Below are 26,682 nucleotides of genomic sequence, written 5' to 3'. Positions count from 1 at the left end.
AGCTGCCCCAACCCCACAGATTTTGGGTTGTTTGCCCTCCTGGTGCCTCTCCAATGCCCTCCCCAAGGTCCAGGAGTGTTCCTGTGGGATCTGGGGTGGTCTCCCAGGTGTCCCAAACCCCACAAATTTCGGGTTCTTTGCCTTCCTGGTGCCTCTCTGTGCCCTCCCCGAGGTCCAGGGGTGTCCTGAGATGTCCAGGGTGGTCTCCCAGGTGCCCTAACCCCATAAATTTCAGGTTCTTTGCCCTCCTGGTGCCTCTCCATGCCCTCCCCAAGGTCCAGGGGTGTCCTAGGATCTGCAGGGTGTTCTCCCAGGTGTCCCAACCCCACAAATTTCGTGTTCTTTGCCCTCCTGGTGCCTCCCCAAGGTCCAGGAGTGTCCCTGTAGGATTTGGGATGATCTCCCAGGTGTCCCAACCCCACAAATTTCGTGTTCTTTGCCCTCCTGGTGCCTCCCCATGGTCCAGGAGTGTCCCCACCATCCCCCCGGGGCTGTCCCCGCAGGTGATCGCCGTGGTGGGGCAGCAGAACGTGGAGGGGAAGCGGATCCCGTTCGGGTTCAAGCACAGGACCCTCCCCCACTTCATCAAGGACGATTACGGCCCCGAGAGCCGCGGCTTCGTCGAGAACTCCTACCTGGCCGGGCTCACCCCCACCGAGTTCTTCTTCCACGCCATGGGCGGCCGCGAGGGGCTCATCGACACCGCTGTCAAAACGGCCGAGACGGGTCAGTGACCCCCAAAACACCCCAAAAACAACACAAAAACAGCCCTGGGACCCCCAAAAACACCCCAAAAACAGCCCTGGGAACCCAAACCCTCCCCACACCCCTCATCGACACCGCCATCAAAACGGCCGAGACGGGTCAGTGACCCCCAAAAACAGCCCTGGGACCCCCAAAAACACCCCAGGGACCCCCAAACCTTCCCCAGACCCCTCATCGACACGGCTGTCAAAACGGCAGAGACGGGTCAGTGACCCCTAAAACAACCCAAAAACAGCCCAGAGACCCCCAAAAACCAGCCCTGGGAACCCAAAATCCCACCCAAACCCTCCCCACACCCCTCATCGACACCGCTGTTAAAACAGCAGAGACGGGTCAGTGACCCCAAAAACAGCCCAAAAACAACACAAAACCAGCACAAAAACCACCCCAGGGACCCCCAACCCTCCCCACGTCCCTCATCGACACTGCTGTCAAAACGGCCGAGACGGGTCAGTGACCCCAAAAACAGCCCAAAACAACCCCAAAACCACCCCAAAAACAGCCCAGGGACCCCCAAAAACACCCCAAAACCAGCCCAAAAACAGCCCAGGGACCCCAAACCCTCCCCACACCCCTCATCGACACCGCCGTCAAAACAGCCGAGACGGGTCAGTGACCCCCAAAAACAGCCCAAAACCAGCCCAAAACCAGCCCAGGGAACCCCAAACCCTCCCCACACCCCTCATCGACACGGCTGTCAAAACGGCAGAGACGGGTCAGTGACCACCAAAAACACCCCAAAAACAGCCCAGGGACCCCCAAAAACACCCCAGGGACCCCAAACCTTCCCCACACCCCTCATCGACACGGCTGTCAAAACGGCAGAGACGGGTCAGTGACCACCAAAACACCCCAAAAACAGCCCAGGGACCCCAAACCCTCCCCACATCCCTCATCGACACTGCTGTCAAAACGGCGGAGACGGGTCAGTGACCCCAAAAACAGCCCCAAAAACAGCTCAGGGGCCCCAAAAACACCCCTGGGACCCCCAAAAACACCCCAAAAACAGCCCAGGGACCCCCAAAAACACCCTACACCCCTCATCGACACGGCTGTCAAAACAGCGGAGACGGGTCAGTGACCACCAAAACAACACAAAACCAACACAGGGACCCCCAAAAACACCCCAAAAACCACCCCAGGGACCCCAAACCCTCCCCACACCCCTCATCGACACGGCCGTCAAAACGGCAGAGACGGGTCAGTGACCCCCAAAACAGCCCAAAACCAGCCCAAAAACAACCCAGGGACCCCCAAAAACAGCTCAGGGACCCCAAACCCTCCCCACATCCCTCATCGACACGGCTGTCAAAACGACGGAGACGGGTCAGTGACCCCAAAAACAGCCCAGGGACCCCCAAAAACAGCCCAGATCTACCCCAGGGACCCCCAGAAACACCCCACACCCCTCATCGACACGGCTGTCAAAACAGCAGAGACGGGTCAGTGACCCCAAAAACAGCTCAGGGACCCCCAAAAACACCCCTGGGACCCCCAAAAACAGCCCACACCCCTCATCGACACCGCCGTCAAAACGGCAGAGACGGGTCAGTGACCCCTAAAACAACACAAAACCAACACAGGGACCTCCAAAAACACCCCAAAAACACCCCAAAAACAGCCCTGGGAACCCAAAATCCCACCCAAACCCTCCCCACATCCCTCATCGACACGGCTGTCAAAACAGCGGAGACGGGTCAGTGACCCCCAAAAACAGCCCAAAACCGACCCAGGGACCCCCCAAAACAACCCAGATCCACCCTAGGGACCCCAAAAACACCCCACACCCCTCATCGACACGGCTGTCAAAACGGCAGAGACGGGTCAGTGACCACCAAAACAGCCCAAAAACAGCCCAGGGACCCCCAAAACCAGCCCAGGGACCCCAAACCCTCCCCACACCCCTCATCGACACCGCCATCAAAACAGTGGAGACGGGTCAGTGACCCCCAAAACACCCCAAAAACAGCCCAGGGAACCCCAAAAACACCCCACACCCCTCATCGACACTGCTGTCAAAACGGCAGAGACGGGTCAGTGACCCCCAAAACACCCCAAAAACAGCCCAGGGAACCCCAAAAACAGCCCTGGGAACCCAAACCATCCCCAAAACCAGCCCTGGGAACCTCCAAAAACAACCCTGGGGACCCCCAAACCCCTCCTCAAACCCCCCCTGACCCCCCATGGCTCCCCCAGGGTACATCCAGCGGCGCCTGATCAAGTCCATGGAGTCGGTGATGGTCAGATACGACACCATGTCCCTCCATAGCCCCCAGACACCCCCAGACACCCCCAAACCCCCCAGCCCCCTCCCCAGTCCCCTGACCCCCACGGTGTCCCCAGGGTACATCCAGCGGCGCCTGATCAAGTCCATGGAGTCGGTGATGGTCAAACCCTCCCCATGTCCCTCCAAACTCCCCAGATGCCCCTGGGACCCCCAAACCCTCCCCAAACCCCTCCCTGACCCCCATGGCTCCCCAGGGTACATCCAGCGGCGCCTGATCAAGTCCATGGAGTCGGTGATGGTCAAACACTCCCCATGTCCCTCCATAGCCCCCCAAATCCCCCCAGACACCTCCTGGGACCCCCAAACCCTCCCCAAACCCCCTGACCCCCATGGCTCCCCAGGGTACATCCAGCGGCGCCTGATCAAGTCCATGGAGTCGGTGATGGTCAAACCCTGCCCATGTCCCTCCAAAGCCCCCCAAACCCTCCCAGACACCCCCAAACCCCTCCCCTGACCCCTGTGGCTCCCCCAGGGTACATCCAGCGGCGCCTGATCAAGTCCATGGAGTCGGTGATGGTCAAATACGACACCATGTCCCTCCAAACCCCCCAGACACCCCCTGGGACCCCAAGACCCTCCCCAAACCCCTCCCTGACCCCCATGGCTCCCCCAGGGTACATCCAGCGCGCCTGATCAAGTCCATGGAGTCGGTGATGGTCAAATACAACACCATGTCCCTCCATACCCCCCAGACACCCCTGGGACCCCCAAACCCCTCCCCAGACACCCCAGCCCCTCCCCAGCCCCCTGACCCCCAGGGTACATCCAGCGGCGCCTGATCAAGTCCATGGAGTCGGTGATGGTCAAACCCTGCCCATGTCCCTCCATAGCCCCTCAGACACCCCCAAACCCCCCAAACCCCCAGACACCCCCAAACCCTCCCCTGACCCCCATGGCTCCCCAGGGTACATCCAGTGCCATCTGATCAAGTCCATGGAGTCGGTGATGGTCAAACCCTCCCCATGTCCCTCCATAGCCCCCAGACTCCTCCCCAGACACCCCCAAAACCCCCAAACACCCCCTGGGACCCCAAACTCCCTGACCCCCATGGCTCCCCAGGGTACATCCAGCACCACCTGATCAAGTCCATGGAGTCGGTGATGGTCAAACCCTGCCCATGTCCCTCCATACCCCCAGACACCCCTGGGACCCCAAACCCCCTGGGACCCCCAAACCCTCTCCTGACCCCCATGGTGTCCCCAGGGTACATCCAGCGGCGCCTGATCAAGTCCATGGAGTCGGTGATGGTCAAACCCTCCCCATGTCTCCTCCATGCTCCCCAAAACCCCCAAATCCTTCCTCAGACACCCCAAACCCCTCCAGATGTCCTCAGACACCCCAAACCCCTCCCCAGCCCCCTAACCCCTCATGGCTCCCCCAGGGTACATCCAGCGGCGCCTGATCAAGTCCATGGAGTCGGTGATGGTCAAGTACGACGCCACCGTGCGCAATTCCATCAACCAGGTGGTGCAGCTGCGCTACGGCGAGGACGGGCTGGCCGGGGAGAGCGTCGAGTTCCAGAACCTGGCCACGCTCAAACCCTCCAACAAGGCCTTCGAGAAGAAGTGAGGGGGCAAGGGGGGGGCTGCAGACCCTTCTGGGGGGGCGTGGAGGGGGGGCTTGCCGAGGGTGGGGCTCATTTTGGGGTCGTGGAGGGGCTCGTTTCGAGGGTTGGGTTTGTTTTGGGGTCACTGAGGGGCTCATTCCAAGGGTTGGGAACGTTTCTGGGGTCATGGAGGGGCTCCTTCCAAGGGTTGGGTTTGTTTTGGGGTCACTGAGGGGCTCATTCCGAGGGTTGGGTTCGTTTTGGGGTCATTGAGTGGCTCATTCCAAGGGTGGGGCTCATTTTGGGGTCACTGAGGGGCTCATTGCAAGGATTGGGCTCATTTTGGGGTCACTGAGGGGCTCATTCCAAGGGTTGGGTTCATTTTGGGGTCACTGAGTGGCTCATTCCGAGGGTTGGATTCATTATGGAGTCGTGGAGGGGGGGCCTGCCAAGGGTTGGGCTCGTTTTGGGGTCACTGAGGGGCTCATTCCGAGGGTGGGGCTCGTTTTGGGGTCTTCAAGCATCTCTTTCCAAGGGTTGGGTTCATTTTGGGGTCTTCAAACATCTCTTTCCAAGGGTTGGGTTCATTTTGGGGTCGCTGAGGGGCTCATTCCAAGGGTTGGGTTCATTTTGGGGTCATTGAGGGGCTCATTCCAAGGGTTGGGCTCATTTTGGGGTCACTGAGGGGCTCATTCCGAGGGTTGGGCTCATTTTGGGGTCACTGAGGGGCTCATTCTGAGGGTTGGGTTCGTTTTGGGGTCATTGAGGGGCTCATTCTGAGGGTTGGGTTCATTTTGGGGTCACTGAGGGGCTCCTTCCAAGGGTTGGGTTCGTTTTGGGGTCATGGAGGGGGTGATTGCAAGGGTTGGGTTCGTTTTGGGGTCTTCAAACATCTCTTTCCAAGGGTTGGGAACATTTTGGGGTCCCCAACCTTTCCTGCCCACCCTGGGTCTCGTTTTGGGGTCCTGAAGCTTCTCCTGCCCCATTTTGGGGTTCCTGACCCCTCTGCCCCCCCCCATGGAGCCCATTTTGGGGTTCCTGACCCCCTGTCCCCCATTTTGGGGTTCCTGACCCCCCTGTCCCCCCTGTCCCCCATTTTGGGGCTCCTGACCCCTCTGTCCCCCCCATGAAGCCCATTTTGGGGTTCCTGACCCCCCTGTCCCCCCCATGGAGCCCGTTTTGGGGTTCCCGATCCCCATCGAGCCCATTTTGGGGCTCCTGACCCCTCTGTCCCCCCCATGGAGCCCATTTTGGGGTTCTTGACCCCCATGGAGCCCGTTTTGGGGTTCCTGACCCCCCCCTGTCCCCCATGGAGCCCATTTTGGGGTTCCTGACCCCCCTGTCCCCCCCATGGATCCCATTTTGGGGTTCCTGTCCCCAATGGAACCTGTTTTGGGGTTCCTGACCCCCATGGAGCCCATTTTGGGATTCCTGACCCCCCTGTCCCCCCCCATGAAACCCATTTTGGGGTTCCTGACCCTCCTGTCCCCCATGGAGCCCATTTTGGGGTTCCTGACCCTCATGGAGCCCATTTTGGGGTTCCTGACCCTCCTGTCCCCCCCCATGAAGACCATTTTGGGGTTCCTGACCCCCATGGAGCCCATTTTGGGGTTCCTGACCCCCCCTGTCCCCCATGGAGCCCATTTTGGGGTTCCTGACCCCCATGGAGCCCATTTTGGGGTTCCTGACCCCATGGAGCCCATTTTGGGGTTCCTGACCCCCCTGTCCCCCCCATGGAGCCCGTTTTGGGGTTCCTGACCCCCCTGTCCCCCATGGAACCCATTTTGGGGTTCCTGACCCCCCCTGCCTCCCATGGAGCACATTTTGGGGTTCCTGATCCCCATGGAGCCCGTTTTGGGGTTCCTGCCCCCCATGGAGCCCATTTTGGGGTTCCTGACCCCCATGGAGCCCATTTTGGGGTTCCTGACCCCCCTGTCCCCCCCATGGAGCCCATTTTGGGGTTCCTGTCCCCCATGGAGCCCGTTTTGGGGTTCCTGACCCCCCCGTCCCCCTCATGGAACCCATTTTGGGGTTCCTGTCCCCCATGAAGCCCATTTTGGGGTTCCTGACCCCCATGGAGCCCATTTTGGGGTTCCTGACCCTCCCCTGTCCCCCATGGATCCCGTTTTGGGGTTCCTGTCCCCCATGAAGCCCATTTTGGGGTTCCTGTCCCCCATGGAGCCCGTTTTGGGGTTCCTGACCCCCCCGTCCCCCTCATGGAACCCATTTTGGGGTTCCTGTCCCCCATGGAACCCGTTTTGGGGTTCCTGACCCCCCTGTCCCCCCCATGGAGCCCATTTTGGGGTTCCTGACCCTCCTGTCCCATGTGAAGCCCGTTTTGAGGTCCTGAAGCTTCTCCTGCCCCATTTTGGGGTCCTGAATCTCCTCCTGCCCACTCTGGGTCCCATTTTGGGGTCCTGAATCTCCTCCTGCCCAATTTCCAACCCGTTTTGGGGTTCCTGACCCCCTGTCCCATGTGAAGCCCATTTTGGGCTTCCTGATCCCCATGGAGCCCATTTTGGGGTTCCTGACCCCCATGGAACCCATTTTGGGGTTCCTGACCCCCCTGTCCCATGTGAAGCCCATTTTGGGCTTCCTGACCCCCATGGAGCCCATTTTGGGCTTCCTGCCCCCCATGGAGCCCATTTTGGGGTTCCTGCCCCCCATGGAGCCCATTTTGGGGTTCCTGACCCCCATGGAGCCCAGTTTTGGGGTTCCTGACCCCCCTGTCCCACCCTGGAACCCATTTTGGGGTTCCTGACCCTCCCCTGCCCCCCATGGAGCCCATTTTGGGCTTCCTGACCCCCATTGAGCCCATTTTGGGGTTCCTGACCCCCCTGTCCCCCATTTTGGGGTTCCTGACCCCCGTTTCCCCCTGGCAGGTTCAAGTTCGACTACACGAACGAGCGGGCGCTGCGGCGGACGCTGCAGGAGGAGCTGGTGAAGGACATCCTGTCCAACGCCCACATCCAGAACGAGCTGGAGCGCGAGTTCGAGCGCATGCGCGACGACAGAGAGGTGCTGAGGGTCATCTTCCCCACGGGGGACAGCAAGGTGGGACCCCAGACCCCAAATGTGACCCCAAAACCCCTGGGATACCCCAAAACACGACAGGGAGGTGCTGAGGGTCATCTTCCCCACGGGGGACAGCAAGGTGGGACCCCAAACCCCCTGGGATACCCCAAATGTGACCCCAAAACACGACAGGGAGGTGCTGAGGGTCATCTTCCCCACGGGGGACAGCAAGGTGGGACCCCAAAACACGACAGGGAGGTGCTGAGGGTCATCTTCCCCACGGGGGACAGCAAGGTGGGACCCCAAAACACGACAGGGAGGTCCTCAGGGTCATCTTCCCCACGGGGGACAGCAAGGTGGGACCCCAAAACCCCCCAGACCCCTAAATGTGACCCCAAAACCCCCTGGGATACCCCAAAACACAACCCAAACACGACAGGGAGGTGCTGAGGGTCATCTTCCCCACGGGGGACAGCAAGGTGGGACCCCAAAACCACCTGGGATACCCCAAATGTGACCCAAAAACCCCCTGGGATACCCCAAAACACGACAGGGAGGTGCTGAGGGTCATCTTCCCCACGGGGGACAGCAAGGTGGGACCCCAGACCCCCAAATGTGACCCCAAAACACGACAGGGAGGTGCTCAGGGTCATCTTCCCCACGGGGGACAGCAAGGTGGGGACACAGACCCCCTGGGATACCCCAAAACACAACCCAAAACACGACAGGGAGGTCCTCAGGGTCATCTTCCCCACGGGGGACAGCAAGGTGGGACCCCAAAACCCCCCAGACCACCAAATGTGACCCCAAAACACGACAGGGAGGTCCTGAGGGTCATCTTCCCCACGGGGGACAGCAAGGTGGGACCCCAAAACCCCCAAATGTGACCCCAAAACCCCCTGGGATACCCCAAATGTGACCCCAAAACCACCTGGGATACCCCCAAACACGACAGGGAGGTCCTCAGGGTCATCTTCCCCACGGGGGACAGCAAGGTGGGACCCCAAAACCCCAAATGTGACCCAAAAACCCCCTGGGATACCCCAAAACACAACCCAAACACGACAGGGAGGTGCTCAGGGTCATCTTCCCCACGGGGGACAGCAAGGTGGGACCCCAAACCCCTAAATGTGACCCCAAAACCATCTGGGGTACCCCAAAACACGACAGGGAGGTGCTCAGGGTCATCTTCCCCACGGGGGACAGCAAGGTGGGACCCCTAAACCCCCCAGACCCCCAAATGTGACCCAAAAACCCCCTGGGATACCCCAAAACACGACAGGGAGGTGCTGAGGGTCATCTTCCCCACGGGGGACAGCAAGGTGGGACCCCAAAACCCCCAAATGTGACCCCAAAACACAACCCAAACATGACAGGGAGGTGCTCAGGGTCATCTTCCCCACGGGGGACAGCAAGGTGGGACCCCAAAACCCCAAATGTGACCCCAAAACCCCCTGGGATACCCCAAATGTGACCCAAAACATGACAGGGAGGTGCTCAGGGTCATCTTCCCCACGGGGGACAGCAAGGTGGGACCCCTAAACCCCCCAGAGCCCAGAATGGGACCCCAAAACCACCTGGGATACCCCAAAACACGACAGGGAGGTGCTGAGGGTCATCTTCCCCACGGGGGACAGCAAGGTGGGACCCCAAAACACGACAGGGAGGTGCTCAGGGTCATCTTCCCCACGGGGGACAGCAAGGTGGGACCCCTAAACCCCCCAGACCACCAAATGTGACCCCAAAACACGACAGAGAGGTGCTCAGGGTCATCTTCCCCACGGGGGACAGCAAGGTGGGCACACAGACCCCTAAATGTGACCCCAAAACACGACAGGGAGGTGCTGAGGGTCATCTTCCCCACGGGGGACAGCAAGGTGGGACCCCAAAACCACCTGGGATACCCCAAAACCCCTGGGATACCCCAAAACACGACAGGGAGGTCCTCAGGGTCATCTTCCCCACGGGGGACAGCAAGGTGGGACCCCAAAACCCCAAATGTGACCCCAAAACACGACAGGGAGGTGCTGAGGGTCATCTTCCCCACGGGGGACAGCAAGGTGGGACCCCAAAACACGACAGGGAGGTGCTGAGGGTCATCTTCCCCACGGGGGACAGCAAGGTGGGCACACAGACCCTGGAATGGGACCCCAAAACCCCAAATGTGACCCCGAAACACGACAGGGAGGTGCTCAGGGTCATCTTCCCCACGGGGGACAGCAAGGTGGGACCCCAAAATCCCCCAGAGCCCAGAATGGGACCCCAAAAACCCCCTGGGATACCCCAAATGTGACCCAAAAACCCCCTGGGATACCCCCAAACACGACAGGGAGGTCCTCAGGGTCATCTTCCCCACGGGGGACAGCAAGGTGGGACCCCAAAACCCCCAAATGTGACTCCAAAACCACCTGGGATACCCCAAAACATGACAGGGGCACCTCGAAACGCAACCCAAAACCTGAAATCTGACCCAAAATCCAACCCAAAGCGCCAAATCCAACCCAAACCCCAACCCAAACCCCAAAATCTCAACCCAAAATCCAACCTAAAATCCAACCCTGAGCTGCCCTGACCCCCATTTTTTGCTGCCCTTACCCCCAGTTTCTGCTCCCCTGCCCCCAATTTTGGGTCCGTTACCCCCAATTTTGGGTCCCTGCCCCCCAATTTGGGGTCTCTGCCCTCCAGTTTTGGGTCCCTGCCCCTGTTTTGGGGTCCTTTACTCCCAATTTGGGGTCCCTGCCCCCCAATTTCGGGTCCCTGCCCCCGTTTTGGGGTCCCTTACCCCCAATTTGGGGTCCCTTACTCCCAATTTTTGCTGCTCTGACCCCAATTTGGGGTCCCTGCCCCCATTTTTGGGTCCCTTACCCCCAATTTGGGGTCCCTGCCCCCGTTTTGGGATCCCTTACCCCCGTTTTGGGATCCCTTACCCCCATTTTGGGGTCCCTGCCCCCAATTTGGGGTCCCTGCCCCCCAATTTTGGGTCCCTTACCTCCAATTTTTGCTGCTCTGACCCCAATTTGAGGTCCCTGCCACCCAATTTGGGGTCCCTTACCCCCAATTTTTGCTGCTCTGACCCCAATTTTGGGTCCCTTACCCCCAATTTTGGGTCCCTACCCCCCAGTTTCGGGTCCCTACCCCCCAGTTTGGGGTCCCTTACCCCAAATTTCGTGTCCCTGCCCCCCGTTTTGGGGTCCCTTACCCCCAATTTTGGGTCCCTGCCCCCGTTTTGGGGTCCCTGCCCCAATTTTGGGTCCCTTACCCCCAATTTGGGATCCCTTACTCCCGTTTTGGGGTCCCTTACCACCAATCTGGGGTCCCTTACCCCCATTTTGGGGTCTCTGCCTCCGTTTTGGGGTCCCTGCCCCCATTTTAGGGTCCCTTACCCCCAATTTTAGGTCCCTTACCCCCAATTTTTGCTGCTCTGACCCCAGTTTTGGGTCCCTGCCCCCCAGTTTTGAGTCCCTGCATCCCAATTTGGGGTCCCTGCCCCCAGTTTGGGGTCCCTTACCCCCAATTTTAGGTCCCTGCCCCCCAATTTTTGCTGCTCTGCCCCCATTTTGGGGTCCCTTACCCCAATTTGGGGTCCCTGCCCCCATTTTGGGGTCCCTTACCCCCATTTTGGGATCCCTTACCCCCAATTTGGGGTCCCTGCCCCCGTTTTGAGGTCCCTGCCCCCCAATTTTGTGTCCCTTACCCCCAATTTTGGGTCCCTACCCCCCAATTTGGGGTCCCTTACTCCCATTTTGGGGTCCCTGCCCCCGTTTTGGGGTCCCTTACCCCCATTTTGGGGTCCCTGCTCCCCGTTTTGGGGTCCCTTACTCCCCGTTTTGGGGTCCCTTACCCCCCCTCCCCGGTGTTGCCCCCCCAGGTGGTGCTGCCCTGCAATCTGCTGAGGATGATCTGGAACGCCCAGAAGATTTTCCACATCAACTCCCGCCTGCCCTCCGACCTGCACCCCGTCAAGGTGGTGGAGGGTGAGTGGGGGGCCCCAAATGGGGGGGTTTTGGGGGGTTTGGGGGGCCTTGAAGATGAGAATCCCCAGATCTGGGGGGGTTGGGGTTGTGGGGGGCAGTTTTGAACCCCCCTGGAAGGTTCTGGAGGTTCTTGAGGAGCCCAAGAAGGATCTGGAGGTTTTTTTGGGACCCCAGGAAGGTTCTGGAGGTTCTTGAGGAACCCAAGAAGGATCTGGAGGTTTTTGGGACCCCAGGAAGGCTCTGGAGGTTCTTGAGGCCCCCACTCACGAAGGCTGCTCGAGGGTTTTTTGGGACCCCAGGAAGGTTCTGGAGGTTCTTGAGGAGCCCAAGAAGGATCTGGAGGTTTTTTTGGGACCCCAGGAAGGTTCTTGAGGAAGCCCAAGAAGGATCTGGAGGTTTTTGGACCCCAGAAGGCTCTGGGTTCTTGAGGAACCCAAGAAGGATCTGGAGGGTTTTTTGGGACCCCAGGAAGGCTCTGGAGGTTCTTGAGGAACCCAAGAAGGATCTGGAGGGGGTTTTTTTGGGACCCCAGGAAGGTTCTGGAGGTTCTTGAGGAACCCAAGAAGGATCTGGAGGGTTCTTTGGGGACTCCATGAGAAGGTTCTGGAGGTTCTTGAGGAACCCAAGAAGGATCTGGAGGGGTTTTTTTTGGGACCCCAGGAAGGCTCTGGAGGTTCTTGAGGAGCTCTCGAGAAGGTTCTGAGGGGTTCTTGAGACCCCAGGAAGGTTCTGGAGGTTCTTGAGGAGCGTTAGAAGCTTCTGGAGGTTTTTTGGGACCCCAGGAAGGTTCTGGAGGTTCTTGAGGAACCCAAGAAGGATCTGGAGGGGTTTTTTTTGGGACCCCAGGAAGGCTCTGGAGGTTCTTGAGGCCCCCACTCCCCCCAGAAGCTGCTCTGGGTTTGTGGGACCCCAAGAAGGTTCTGGAGGTTCTTGGGACCCCCAGGAAAGTTGTGGAGGTTCTTGAGGGGTTATGAGAAGGTCCTGGAGGTTCTTGAGGTTCCAGGAAGGTTCTAGAGGTTCTTGAGGAGGTTCTGAAGGTTCTCAAGCCTCCAGGAAGGTTCTGGAGGTTCTTGAGGAGATTCTTTAGGAGGTTCTGGATGCTCTTGGGGAGGTTCTGAAGGTTCTGGATGCTCTGGGGGAGGCCCTGGAGCCCCCAGGAAGGTTCTGAAGGTTCTGGATGCTCTGGATGCGGCCCTGGAGCCCCCAGGAAGGTTCTGAAGGTTCTGGATGCTCTTGAGGAGGTTCTGGATGCTCTTGGGGAGGTTCTGGGTTCTGGATGCGGCCCTGGAGCCCCCAGGAAGGTTCTGGGTGCTCTTGAGGAGGTTCTGGAGGCTCTGGATGCGGCCCTGGAGCCCCCAGGAAGGTTCTGGGTGCTCTTGAGGAGGTTCTGGATGCTCTTGGGGAGGTTCTGAAGGTTCTGGATGCTCTGGGGGAGGCCCTGGAGCCCCCAGGAAGGTTCTGGATGCAGCCCTGGAGCCCCCAGGAAGGTTCTGGAGGTTCTGGGTGCTCTGGATGCTCTTGGGGAGCCCCCAGGAAGGTTCTGGAGGTTCTGGGTGCTCTGGATGCGGCCCTGGAGCCCCCCTGAGCCCGTTGCCCCCGCAGGGGTGAAGGAGCTGAGCCGCAAGCTGGTGATCGTGAACGGGGAGGACCCCCTGAGCCGGCAGGCGCAGGAGAACGCGACGCTGCTCTTCAACATCCACCTGCGCTCCACCCTCTGCAGCCGCAGGATGGTCGAGGAGTTCCGGCTCAGCGGGGAGGCCTTCGACTGGCTGCTGGGGGAGATCGAGTCCAAGTTCAACCAGGCCATTGTGAGGACAGTTTGGGGTCACATCTGGGGGGTTTGGGGGGGATTTGGGGTCTTTGGGGTCAGATCTGAGGGGTTTGGAGTCAGTCTGGGGGTCTGGGAGGGATTGGAGTGGCTGCTGGGGGAGATCGAGTCCAAGTTCAACCAGGCCATTGTGAGAGGGGGTTTGGGGTCACATCTGGGGGGATTGGGGGGAATTTGGGGTGTTTGGTGTCACACCTGGGGGATTGGAGTGGCTGCTGGGGGAGATCGAGTCCAAGTTCAACCAGGCCATTGTGAGGGCATTTGGGGTCACACCTGGGGGGTTTGGGGGGGATTTGGGGGGTTTGGAATCAGTCTGGGAGGGATTGGAGTGGCTGCTGGGGGAGATCGAGTCCAAGTTCAACCAGACCATTGTGAGGGCATTTGGGGTCACATCTGAGGGGTTTGGGGAGTTTGGGGTCACATCTGGGGGGTTTGGAGTCAGTCTGGATGTTTGGGGTCAATCTGGGAGGGATTGGAGTGGCTGCTGGGGGAGATCGAGTCCAAGTTCAACCAGGCCATTGTGAGGACATTTGGGGTCATATCTGGGGGATTTGGGGGGGATTTGGGGGTTTGGAGGGTCTGGGGTCACATCTGAGGGGTTTGGGGTCACATCTGGGTGTTTGGACTCAATCTGGGTGTTTGGAGTCAGTCTGGGAGGGATTGGAGTGGCTGCTGGGGGAGATCGAGTCCAAGTTCAACCAGGCCATTGTGAGGGGGGATTTTGGGAGGTTTGGGGGATTTAGGGTCACACCTGAGGGGAGTTTGGAGCCCTATCTGGGAGGGGTTTGGAGCCCCACCCGAGGGGGGTTTGGAGCCCCATTTGGGGGTGATTTGCAGCTCCCCCTGGGGTGGTCTGGGGGGTCCCTGAAGTGCCGTGTGTCCCCCATGGGTGTCCCTGACATGCCCTGTCCCCCTATGGGGTCCCTGACGTGCCCTGTCCCCCCATGGGTGTCCCTGACATGCCCTGTCCCCCCATGAGGGTCCCTGATGTGCCCTGTCCTCCCATGGGTGTCCCTGACATGCCCTGTCCCCCCATGAGGGTCCCTGATGTGCCCTGTCCTCCCATGGGGGTCCCTGATGTACTGTGTGTCCCCCCAGGCGGGTCTGGGAGGTCCCTGACATGCTGTGTGTCCCCCCCGTGGGTGTCCCTGACGTGCCCTGTCCCCCCATGAGGGTCCCTGATGTGCCCTGTCCACCCAGGCGGGTCTGGGGGTCCCTCACGTGCTGTATCCCCCCATGGGTGTCCCTGATGTGCTGTATCCCCCCATGGAGGTCCCTGACATGCCATGTGTCCCCCCATGGGTGTCCCTGACGTGCCTTGTCCCCCCGTGGGGGTCCCTGACGTGCCCTGTCCCCCCATGAGGGTCCCTGACGTGCCCTGTCCCCCCATGAGGGTCCCTGACATGCCCTGTCCCCCCCATGGGTGTCCCTGACACGCCCTGTCCCCCATGAGGGTCTGGGGGATCCCTGACATGCCATGTGTCCCCCCATGAGGGTCCCTGACATGCCCTGTCCCCCCATGGGGGTCCCTGACATGCCCTGTCCCCCCCATGAGTGTCCCTGACATGCCCTGTCCCCCCATGAGGGTCCCTGACGTGCCCTGTCCCCCGTGGGTGTCCCTGACATGCCCTGTCCCCCCAGGCGGGTCTGGGGGGTCCCTGACGTGCCCTGTCCCCCGTGGGTGTCCCTGACATGCTGTGTGTCCCCCAGGCAGGTCTGGGGGGTCCCTGATGTGCTGTATCCCCCCCATGAGGGTCCCTGACATGCCCTGTCCCCCCGTGGGTGTCCCTGACATGCCCTGTCCCCCCAGGTGGCTCTGGGGGGTCCCTGACGTGCCGTGTCCCCCCAGGCGGGTCTGGGTGTCCCTGACGCACCCTGTCCCCCCATGAGGGTCCCTGACGCACCCTGTCCCCCCATGAGGGTCCCTGACATGCCCTGTCCCCCCATGAGGGTCCCTGACATGCCCTGTCCCCCCAGGTGGGTCTGGGGGGTCCCTGACGTGCTGTATCCCCCCATGGGTGTCCCTGACACGCCGTGTGTCCCCCCGTGGGTGTCCCTGACGTCCCCTGTCCCCCCAGGCGGGTCTGGGGGTCCCTGACATGCCATGTGTCCCCCATGGGTGTCCCTGACGCACCCTGTCCCCCCAGGCGGCTCTGGGGGATCCCTGACATGCCCTGTCCCCCCAGGTGGGTCTGGGTGGTCCCTGACGTGCCCTGTCCCCCCGTGGGTGTCCCTAACGTGCTGTATCCCCCCCGTGGGTGTCCCTGACGTGCCCTGTCCCCCCAGGCGTGTCTGGGGGGTCCCTGACGTGCTGTATCCCCCCCGTGAGGGTCCCTGACGCACCCTGTCCCCCCAGGCGGGTCTGGGGGGTCCCTGACATGCCGTGTGCCCCCCATGGGGGTCCCTGACATGCCCTGTCCCCCCATGAGGGTCCCTGACATGCTGTATCCCCCTGTGGGTGTCCCTGACATGCTGTGTGTCCCCCCAGGCGGGTCTGGGGGGTCCCTGACATGCTGTATCCCCCCATGGGTGTCCCTGACATGCCCTGTCCCCCCATGGGTGTCCCTGATGTGCCCTGTCCCCCCATGAGGGTCCCTGACGTGCTGTATCCCCCCCATGAGGGTCCCTGACATACCTTGTCCCCCATGAGGGTCCCTGACATGCTGTGTGTCCCCCCGTGGGGGTCCCTGACGCACCCTGTCCCCCCAGGCGGGTCTGGGGGGTCCCTGACGTGCCCTGTCCCCCCCGTGGGGGTCCCTGACGTGCTGTATCCCCCCATGGGTGTCCCTGATGGGCCATGTGTCCCCCCATGGGGGTCCCTGACACGCCCTGTCCCCCCAGGCGCACCCCGGGGAGATGGTGGGCGCGCTGGCGGCGCAGTCGCTGGGGGAGCCGGCCACGCAGATGACCCTCAACACCTTCCACTACGCGGGGGTGTCGGCCAAGAACGTCACCCTGGGCGTGCCGCGCCTCAAGGAGCTCATCAACATCTCCAAGAAGCCCAAGACGCCGTCGCTCACCGTGTTCCTGCTGGGCCAGAGCGCCCGCGACGCCGAGAGGGCCAAGGTGGGGACACGGGGACAGGATGGGGACAGAATGGGGGGGACACGGGGGCAGAATGGGGACAGCTCTGGGGGGGACAGACTGGGGATACTTCTGGGGGGGACAGACTGGGGACAGCTCTTGGGGGGACAGACTGGGGGACAGAATGGGGACAGCTCTGGGGGGGACAGAATGGGGACAGTTCTGGGGGGGATAGAATGGGGACAGAATGGGGACAGCTCTGGGGGGAACAGACTGGGGACAGCTCTGGGGGGAAGGGGCTTGGGGACAGCTTGGGGACAGGGATGGCATGGGGACAGCTTGGGGACAACCTGGGGACAAGTATAGCATGGAGACAACCTGGGGACAGTTCTGGGGGAAAGGGGCTTGGGGACAGACTAGGGGGGACAGCCTGGGGACACTTCTGGGGGGAAGGGGCTTGGGGACAGCCTGGGGACAGGGATGGCATGGGGACAGCTTGGGGATGGGGATAATGTGGGAGAGGCCCCAGGACATCCTGTGCCACCTGGAGCACCCCGTGTCCCCGTGTCCATGTGTCCATGTCCCCAAACTGACCCCATTGTCCCCCCCCAGGACATCCCGTGCCGCCTGGAGCACCCCATGTCCCCTGCTGTCCCCTCATGTCCCCATGTCCCCCCAGGACATCCTGTGCTGCCTGGAGCACCCCATGTCCCCATGTCCATGTCCCCACAGTGACCCAATGTCCCCTGATGTCCCCCCAGGACATCCTGTGCCGCCTGGAGCACCCCATGTCCATGTCCCCTGCTGTCCCCTGATGTCCCCTGATGTCCCCTGATGTCCCCAAACTGACCCCATTGTCCCCCCCAGGACATCCTGTGCCACCTGGGGCACCCCATGTCCCCTGCTGTCCCCTGCTGTCCCCTGCTGTCCCCTGCTGTCCCCTGATGTCCCCTGCTGTCCCCTCATGTCCCCTGATGTCCCCTCATGTCCCCTGATGTCCCCCCAGGACATCCTGTGCCGCCTGGAGCACCCATGTCCCCTGCTGTCCCCAAACTGACCTGATTGTCCCCCCAGGACATCCTGTGCCGCCTGGAGCACCCCATGTCCATGTGTCCATGTCCCCTCATGTCCCCTGATGTCCCCATTGTCCCCCCAGGACATCCTGTGCCGCCTGGAGCACCCCATGTCCATGTCCCCTGATGTCCCCTGCTGTCCCCTCATGTCCCCTGATGTCCCCATGTCCCCTGCTGTCCCCTGATGTCCCCATGTCCCCCCAGGACATCCTGTGCCGCCTGGAGCACCCCCTGTCCCCATGTCCATGTGTCCATGTCCCCACACTGACCCCATGTCCCCTGCTGTCCCCTCATGTCCCCTGCTGTCCCCTGTCCCCTGCTGTCCCCCAGGACATCCTGTGCCGCCTGGAGCACACCATGTCCCCATGTCCATGTGTCCATGTCCCCTGATGTCCCCAAACTGACCTCATGTCCCCTCATGTCCCCCCAGGACATCCTGTGCCACCTGGAGCACCCCATGTCCATGTCCCCTGATGTCCCCTGATGTCCCCATGTCCCCCCAGGACATCCTGTGCCGCCTGGAGCACCCCATGTCCCCTGATGTCCCCAAACTGACCTGCTGTCCCCCCCAGGACATCCTGTGCCGCCTGGAGCACCCCATGTCCATGTCCCCTGATGTCCCCTCATGTCCCCTGATGTCCCCAAACTGTCCCCATTGTCCCCCCCAGGACATCCTGTGCCGCCTGGAGCACACGACGCTGCGCAAGGTGACAGCCAACACCGCCATCTACTACGACCCCAACCCGCAGAGCACGGTGGTGGCCGAGGACCAGGAGTGGGTGAACGTGTACTACGAGATGCCCGACTTCGACGTCAGCCGCATCTCGCCCTGGCTGCTGCGCGTGGAGCTCGACCGCAAGCACATGACCGACCGCAAGCTCACCATGGAGCAGATCGCCGAGAAGATCAACGCCGGTGGGTCTGGGGGGGCTTTGGGGAGGGTTTCAGGGGGTTTGGGGGGTCCTGGGGAGCCTCAGGGGGTCCTGGGTGAGCCTGGAACCCCTGACCGACCGCAAGCTCACCATGGAGCAGATCGCCGAGAAGATCAACACTGGTGGGTCTGGGGGGGCTTTGAGGGAGTCTGAGGGGGTTTAGGGGGGAGATTGGGGGGTTTGAGGGGGAGATTGGGGGGTTTGAGGGTTTGGGGGTCCTGGGTGAGCCCGAGCACATGACCGACTGCAAGCTCACCATGGAGCAGATCGCCGAGAAGATCAACGCTGGTGGGTCTGAGGGGCTTTGGGGAGGGTTTGGGGGTCTGGGGCTCCTGGGTGAGAGTGGAGGGAGTTTGGGGGTCCTGGGTGAGCCTGGAGCCCCTGACCGACCACAAGCTCCCCATGGAGCAGATCGCCGAGAAGATCAACGCTGGTGGGTCTAGGGGGCTTTAAAGGGGTCTGGGGGCTCCTGGGTGAGACTGGAGGGGTTTGTGGGGTCCTGAGGAGCCTCGGGGTTCTGGGTGAGTCTGGAGCCCCTGACCCACCGCAAGCTCCCCATGGAGCAGATCGCCAAGAAGATCAACGCTGGTGGGTCTGGGGGGGCTTTAAAGGGGATTGAGGGGTTTGGGGGGTTTGAGGTGGTTTGAGGGGGTTTGGGGGTCCTGGGTGAGAATGGAGCACATGACCGACCGCAAGCTCACCATGGAGCAGATCGCCGAGAAGATCAACGCTGGTGGGTCTGGGGGCTTTGGAGGAGGGTTTGGGGGCTTTGAGGGGGCTTGAGGGGGAGGCTGGGGGTTTCTAGGGGTCTGGGGGCTCCTGGGTGAGCCTGGAGCCCTGACCAACCGCAAGCTCACCATGGAGCAGATTGCCGAGAAGATCAACGCTGGTGGGTCTGGGGAGGTTGAAGGGGTTTGGGGGTTTCAGGGGTTTGGGGAGATTTAGGGGTTTGAGGGGTCCTGGGTGAGCCTGGAGCACATGACCGACCGCAAGCTCACCATGGAGCAGATCGCTGAGAAGATCAATGCTGGTGGGTCTGGGGGCTTGAAGGGGGTTTGGGGGTTTAGGGGACGATTGGGGGTTTGGGGGTTTCAGGTGGTTTGAGGGGGTTTGGGGGTCCTGGAGAGCCTGAGCCCTGACCGACCGCAAGCTCACCATGGAGCAGATCGCCGAGAAGATCAACGCTGGTGGGTCTGGGGGCTTTGAGAGGTCTGAGGGGGCTTAGGGGAGACTGGGGGTTTGAGGGGGAGATTGGGGGCTTTGAGGGGGTTTGGGGGTCCTGGGTGAGCCTGGAGCACCTGACGGACCGCAAGCTCACCATGGAGCAGATCGCTGAGAAGATCAACGCCGGTGGGTCTTGGGGGGCTTTAAAGGGGATCTGGGGGGTCCTGGGTGAGAGTGGAGGGGGTTTGGGGGGTCCTGGAGGAGCCTCAGGGGGTCCTGGGTGAGCCTGGAACCCCTGACCGACCGCAAGCTCCCCATGGAGCAGATCACCAAGAAGATCAACGCCGGTGGGTCTGGGGGGGTTAAAGGGGGAGATTGGGGGGTTTGAGAGGGTTTGGGGAGGGTTTCAGGGGGTTTGTGGGGTCCTGGGTGAGCCTGGAGCCCCTGACTGACCACAAGCTCCCCATGGAGCAGATCGCCAAGAAGATCAACGCTGGTGGGTCTGGGGGGGAGATTGGGGGCAGATTGGGGGCTTCTGGGGAGTTTGAGGGGTCCTGGGGTGGCCCTGGAGGTCCATTGGGTGCCCTGAGTGTGGGGGTGACCCCTGTGTGTCCCCCCCAGGCTTTGGGGACGACCTGAACTGCATCTTCAACGACGACAACGCCGAGAAGTTGGTGCTTCGCATCCGCATCATGAACAGCGACGAGAACAAGATGCAGGAGGTGGGGGGGCATGGGGGGCTTTTGGGGGCCTGGGGGCATGGGGGCTTTTGGGGGTCTGGGGGGCCTGGAGGGGCTTTGGGGGTCTGGGGGTCTGGAGGGGCTTTGGGGGTTCTGAGGAGCTTCTGGGGAGTCCTGGTGACCCTTGGGGGTATCTGGGGGTCTGGGGTGATCCTTGATGGTATTTGGGGTCCTGGGTGACCCTTGGGGTGTTTTGGGGGGCCCTGGGTGACCCTTGAGGGTGTTTGGGGGTCGTGGGTGACCCTTGAGAGTGTTTGGAGGGGTCCTGGGTGACCCTTGGGGGTGTTTGGGGGTCCTGGGTGACCCTTGAAGGTGTTTTGGGGGGTCTGAGGTGACCCTTGGGGGTGTTTGGGGGTCTGGGGTGACCCTTGAGGGTGTCTGGGGGGTCCTGGGTGACCCTTGAGGGTGTCTAGGGGGTCTGGGTGACCCTTGAGGGTGTTTTAGGGGTCTGGGGTGACCCTTGAAGGTGTTTTGGGGGTCTGGGGTGACCCTTGAAGGTGTTTGGGGGGTCCTGGGTGAACCTTGAGGGTGTTTTGGGGGTCCTGGGTGACCCTTGAGGGTGTTTGGGGGGTCCAGGGTGACCCTTGAGGGTGTTTTGGGGGTCTGGGGTGACCCTTGAGGCTGTTTTAGGGGTCCTGGGTGACCCTTGAAGGTGTTTGGGGGGTCCTGGGTGACCCTTGAGGGTGTTTTGGGGGTTCCTGGGTGACCCTTGAGGGTGTCTGGGGGGTCTGGGTTGACCCTTGGGAGCATCTGAGGAGCTTTTTGGGGGGTCCTGGTGGGGTGACTTTGGGCACCCCCGGCTGGGGGGGTGACAGGGTGGGCTGGGGGTCACCCGTGGGTGGGCTGGGGGTCAGCCCTGAGCCCCCTCCCCGTCCCCAGGAGGAGGAGGTGGTGGATAAGATGGATGATGACGTTTTCCTGCGCTGCATCGAGTCCAACATGCTCACCGACATGACCCTGCAGGGCATCGAGCAGATCAGCAAGGTGGGGGCACCTGGGGGGGCACCAGGACCACCTGGAGGGGTTCAGGAGGGTCCCCAGGGGCACCTGGAGGGGTCTGGGATGAGTGGGGGGCTCCAGGACTACCTGGGGGGCTCCAGGAGGGTCTCCAGGGATACCTGGAGGGGCCCAGGAAGGGGTGGAGGGGTCCTCAGGGGTACCTGGAGGGCTCCAGGAGGGTCCCCAGGGGTACCTGGAGGGGTCTGGGATGAGTGGGGGGATCCCAAGGACCACCTGGGGGTCTCCAGGACTACCTGGGGGGCTCCTGGAGGGTCTCCAGGGATACCTGGAGGGGCCCAGGAAGCGGTTGGGGGGTCCTCAGGGGTACCTGGAGAGGGGTTCAGGAGGGGTGGAGGGGTCCCAAGGAGCACCTGAGGGGGTCTGGGATGGGTGGGGGGTCCCCAGGAGCACCTGGGGGGCTCCAGGAGGTCCGGGATACCTGGAGGGGTTCAGGAGGGGTGGAGGGGTCCCAAAGAGCACCTGGGGGGGTCTGGGATGGGTGGGGGGTCCCCAGGAGCACCTGGGGGTCTCCAGGAGGGTCCCCAGGAGTACCTGGAGGTCTCCAGGAAGGGTTGGGGTTCCCCAGGAGCACCTGGGGGGCTCCAGGAGGGTCTCCAGGGATACCTGGAGGGGTTCAGGAGGGGTCCCAAGGAGCACCTGAGGGGTCAGGGATGAGTGGGGGTCCCAAGGACCACCTGGGGTCTCCAGGAGGGTCCCCAGGAGTACCTGGAGGGCTCCAGGAAGGGGTTGGGAGGGTTCCCCAGGAGCACCTGGAGCTCTCCTTGGACACCTCGAGGAGGTTCCAGGAGACCCCCAGGACCCCCAAAACACCCATGAATGCACCTGTAGCCCCTCCCACCCCAGCAGCCCCCTGGGTGCCCCTGACCCCCCTTCCCCCCCCCCAGGTGTACATGCACCTGCCCCAGACGGACAACAAGAAGAAGATCATCATCACCGAGGACGGGGAGTTCAAGGCGCTGCAGGAGTGGATCCTGGAGACGGACGGCGTGAGCCTCATGAGGGTGCTGAGCGAGAAGGACGTGGATCCCGTGAGGACAACGTCCAATGACATCGTGGAGATCTTCACTGTGAGTGTCTGGGGACACCTGGGGGGTGAGGGACACACCTGGGCACACCTGGGGGCTGGGGGACACACCTGGGCACACCTGGGCACACCTGGGGGCTGAGGAACACACATGGGGGATGAGGGACCCCGTGAGGACAACGTCCAATGACATCGTGGAGATCTTCACTGTGAGTGTCCTGGGCACACCTGGGGGCTGGGGAACACACCTGGGCACACCTGGGGGGTGAGGGACACACCTGGGGGCTGAGGGACCCCGTGAGGACAACGTCCAATGACATCGTGGAGATCTTCACTGTGAGTCACCTGGGCACACTTGGGCACACCTGGGCACACCTGGGCACACCTGGGGGCTGAGGGACACACCTGGGCACACCTGGGCTGAGGGACACACCTGGGCACACCTGGGGACACCTGGGGGGTGAGGGAACCCCGTGAGGACAACGTCCAATGACATCGTGGAGATCTTCACTGTGAGTCACCTGGGCACACCTGGGCACACCTGGGCACACCTGGGGGCTGAGGAACACACATGGGGGATGAGGGACCCCGTGAGGACAACGTCCAATGACATCGTGGAGATCTTCACTGTGAGTGTCCTGGGCACACCTGGGCACACCTGGGGACATCTAGGAGGGAGTTTGAGGGACATCTGGGTCCTCAGGGATGCCAGCCCTCTGGATTTGGGGGTTCCCGAATCCCTGGATCTGAGGGTTCCCAAAGCCCTGGATCTGGGAGATCCCAAACCCCTGGATCTGAGGGATCCCAAACTCCTGGATTTGAGGGTTCCCACACCCCTGGATCTGGGATTTAGGGGTTCCCCAACCCCTGGATCTGGGATCTGTGGGGTTCCTAACACCCTGGATCTGAGGGATTTCCCTGGGCAGTGCACCTGGGCATCGAGGCGGTGCGGGAGGCACCTGGAGCGGGAGCTCTACCCCTGGATCTGAGGGTTCCCAAAGCCCTGGATCTGAGGGTTCCCAAACCTCTGGATTTGGGATTTGGGGGTTCCCAAACCCCTGGATCTGGGATTTGGGGGTTCCCAACCCCCTGGATCTGAGGGTTTTTTCCCCCGGGCAGGTGCTGGGCATCGAGGCGGTGCGGAAGGCGCTGGAGCGGGAGCTCTACCCCTGGATCTGAGGGTTCCCAAAGCCCTGGATCTGGGATTTGGGTGTTCCCAAAGCCCTGGATCTGGGATTTGGGGGTTCCCAAACCCCTGGATCTGAGTGTTTTCCCCCCCGGGCAGGTGCTGGGCATCGAGGCGGTGCGGAAGGCGCTGGAGCGGGAGCTGTACCACGTCATCTCCTTCGACGGCTCCTACGTCAACTACCGGCACCTGGCGCTGCTGTGCGACACCATGACCTCCCGCGGGCACCTGATGGCCATCACCCGGCACGGCGTCAACCGCCAGGACACCGGGCCCCTCATGAAGTGCTCCTTCGAGGAGACGGTGGGGATGGGGATTGGGAATGGGGGATTGGGGATTTGGGGATTTGGGGTGTGGGATTGGGGGATTTGGGGGATTTGGGGTGTGGGAACACCTCACAGCCATCACCCGGCACGGCGTCAACCGCCAGGACACCGGGCCCCTCATGAAGTGCTCCTTCGAGGAGACGGTGGGATGGGGATTGGGAGGATGTGGGAATTGGGGATTTGGGGCTGGGAATGGGGGATTTGGGCTGGGATTGGGGCTGGGGATGGGGGATCTGGGTGGGATTTGGGGTGTGGGAACACCTCACGGCCATCACTCCGCACGGCGTCAACCGCCAGGACACCGGGCCCTCATGAAGTGCTCCTTCGAGGAGACGGTGGGGATGGGGATTGGGAATGGAAATGGGGGATTTGGGGGCTGGGAATGGGGGATTTGGGGGATTTGGGGTATGGGAACACCTCACGGCCATCACCCGGCACGGCGTCAACCGCCAGGACACCGGGCCCCTCATGAAGTGCTCCTTCGAGGAGACGGTGGGGTGGAGTTTGGGGGATTTGGGGTGGAATGGGGATTTGGGGATTTGGGGTGGGAATTGGGATCTGGAATGTGGGATTTGGGGTGTGGGAACACCTCACGGCCATCACCCGGCACGGCGTCAACCGCCAGGACACCGGGCCCCTCATGAAGTGCTCCTTCGAGGAGACGGTGGGGATTTGGGGATTGGGATTGGGGATTTGGGGTGGGATTGGGGTTGGGGCTGTGGGATATGGGTGGATTTGGGGTATGGGAACACCTCACAGCCATCACCCGGCACGGCGCCAACCGCCAGGACACCGGGCTCCTCATGAAGTGCTCCTTCGAGGAGACGGTGGGGATGGGGATTGGGAATGGGGGATTTGGGGTGGGATTGGGGGATTTGGGGTGGGAATGGGGGATTTGGGGATTTGGGGTGTGGGAATGTGGGATTTGGGGTGGGATTGGGGATTTGGGGTGGAGGTGGGAATGGGGGATTTGGGATATGGGAACACCTCATGGTTGTCACCCAGCACACTGATGGAGGATTTTAGGTGGTTTTTAGGGGATTTGGGTGCTCTGAGGCTGATTTTGGGGGTTTATTGGGATCTGGGGCTGATTTTAGGGTGTCCCCCCCCCAGGTGGACGTGCTGATGGAGGCTGCAGCCCACGGGGAGAGCAACCCCATAAAGGGGGTGTCGGAGAACATCATGCTGGGCCAGCTGGCCCCGGCCGGCACCGGCTGCTTCGACCTCCTGCTGGACGCCGAGAAGTGCAAGCACGGCATGGAGATCCCCAGCGCCCTGCCCGGGCTCGGCGTCGGCGGCCGTGAGTCCCTCAGGGGTCCCCTTCCACGGTTTTGGGGTCCCCACCCGGGTTTTGGGGTCCCCTCCCAGGTTTTGGGGTCCCTCTCCCAGGTTTGGGGTCCCCACCCAGGTTTTGGGGTCCCCCTCCACGGTTTTGGGGTCCCCATCCCAGGTTTTGGGGTCCCCACCCAAGTTTTGGGGTCCCCCTCCCAGGTTTTAGGGTCCCCCACCCAGGTTTCAGGGTCCCCTCCCAGGTTTTGGGGTCCCCCTCCCAGGTTTGGGGTCCCCCTCCCAGGTTTTGGGGTCTCCCCCCAGGACAGGGACACCCCAGGGGTGGTGACCTGGAGACCCTCAAGGTCATCTTGGCCTCCACCCCCTGTCCCAGTCACCACAGTAGGAGAGGTCCCACACAGGTTTTGGGGTCCCCCTCCCGGGTTTTGGGGTCCCCCTCCCAGGTTTTGGGGTCCCCCTGGGTTTTGGGGTCTCCCCCTGGGACAGGGACACCCCAGGGGTGGTGACCTGGAGACCCTCAAGGTCATCTTGGCCTCCACCCCCTGTCCCACACTAGGGGGGGTCCCACACAGATTTTGGGGTCCCCCTCCCAGGTTTTGGGTTCCCCTCCTGGGTTTTGGGGTCCCTCTCCCAGGTTTGAGGTCCCCCCCAAGATTTTGGAGTCCCCCTCCCGGGTTTTGGGGTCCCCCTCCACAGTTTTGGGGTCCCCTCCCAGGTTTGGGGTCCCTCTCCCGGGTTTTGGGGTCCCCCTCCACGGTTTTGGGGTCCCCACCCGGGTTTGGGGTCCTCCTCCCAGGTTTGGGGTCCCCTGGGACTGGGACACCTGGATCCCACAGGGGATGAGGGGGGGAGACCCCATAGATGGTGACCCAAAGCCCCCCCCCAACATTCTCAGGGCCTCCCCCAGCCCGTCCCAGTTACCTCAGTGGGGAGGGGATCCCCGAGATTTTGGGGGGGGTGTTCCCCCACATTTTGGGGGGGTTTCTCCCACATTTTGGGGGGGTTCCCCCCAGATTTTGGGGTCCCACCCCCCCTGACCCCCCCTGTGTCTGCAGCCACCGGGATGTTCTTCGGGTCGGCCCCCAGCCCCATGGGGGGGATGTCCCCGGCCATGACCCCCTGGAACCAGGCGGCCACGCCCGCCTACGGAGCCTGGTCCCCCAGTGTCGGTGAGTGGGGGGCACTGGGAGCACTGGGAGCACTGGGAGGGGGGTTTGGGGGTAAAATGGGGGTCGCTGGGATGATTGGGGGACTCTGGGGCAGACTGGGGGTCACTGGGATGTGCTGGGGGGGTGAACTGGGATCTGATGTGGGGGGAGTTGGGGGGCTGTTGGAAGGGGTTCTGGGGTAAACTGGGGGTCACTGGGATGTGCTGGGGAGGGTGAACTGGGATCTGATGGGAGGGGGTGTTGGAGGTAAACTGGGGGTCACTGGGATGTGCTGGGAGAGGATTTGGGGTTCACTGGGGTAAACTGGGGGTCACTGGGA

At 61.9% G+C, this 26,682-nt stretch overlaps 1 protein-coding gene and 2 long non-coding RNA genes across 3 annotated transcripts in view; 2 read left to right on the top strand and 1 right to left on the bottom strand.

Moving 5' to 3' along the window:
• Positions 1-26,363, top strand: part of POLR2A (RNA polymerase II subunit A) — a gene marked incomplete at its 3' end in the record, with an annotated part of 51,139 nt that extends 24,776 nt beyond the window's left edge. Inside the window, exons 15-27 of the mRNA XM_050313390.1 lie at positions 504-726; positions 4,434-4,617; positions 7,481-7,652; positions 11,482-11,587; positions 13,190-13,395; positions 16,257-16,481; positions 18,181-18,427; positions 20,230-20,330; positions 21,228-21,332; positions 22,253-22,435; positions 23,678-23,881; positions 25,018-25,204; positions 26,250-26,363. Coding sequence (XP_050169347.1) covers positions 504-726; positions 4,434-4,617; positions 7,481-7,652; positions 11,482-11,587; positions 13,190-13,395; positions 16,257-16,481; positions 18,181-18,427; positions 20,230-20,330; positions 21,228-21,332; positions 22,253-22,435; positions 23,678-23,881; positions 25,018-25,204; positions 26,250-26,363 — 2,257 coding nt within the window. The remainder of the gene's footprint in view (positions 1-503; positions 727-4,433; positions 4,618-7,480; positions 7,653-11,481; positions 11,588-13,189; positions 13,396-16,256; positions 16,482-18,180; positions 18,428-20,229; positions 20,331-21,227; positions 21,333-22,252; positions 22,436-23,677; positions 23,882-25,017; positions 25,205-26,249) is intronic.
• Positions 12,489-12,990, top strand: LOC126638998 (uncharacterized). The gene is made up of 3 exons (XR_007628735.1): positions 12,489-12,615; positions 12,666-12,748; positions 12,889-12,990. It is a non-coding gene; the product is annotated as an uncharacterized LOC126638998 (long non-coding RNA).
• Positions 22,574-22,860, bottom strand: LOC126638997 (uncharacterized). The gene is made up of 3 exons (XR_007628734.1): positions 22,826-22,860; positions 22,651-22,670; positions 22,574-22,620 (listed from the first exon to the last, which is right to left on the bottom strand). It is a non-coding gene; the product is annotated as an uncharacterized LOC126638997 (long non-coding RNA).
• Positions 26,364-26,682: the final 319 nt, after the last annotated feature.

The sequence above is a fragment of the Myiozetetes cayanensis genome, unplaced genomic scaffold (assembly GCF_022539395.1).
Source record: "Myiozetetes cayanensis isolate MyiCay16 unplaced genomic scaffold, myiCay2020 scf185, whole genome shotgun sequence".
NCBI classification, from domain to species: Eukaryota; Metazoa; Chordata; class Aves; order Passeriformes; family Tyrannidae; genus Myiozetetes; species Myiozetetes cayanensis.
This window is presented reverse-complemented; position numbering and strand designations above follow the sequence as displayed.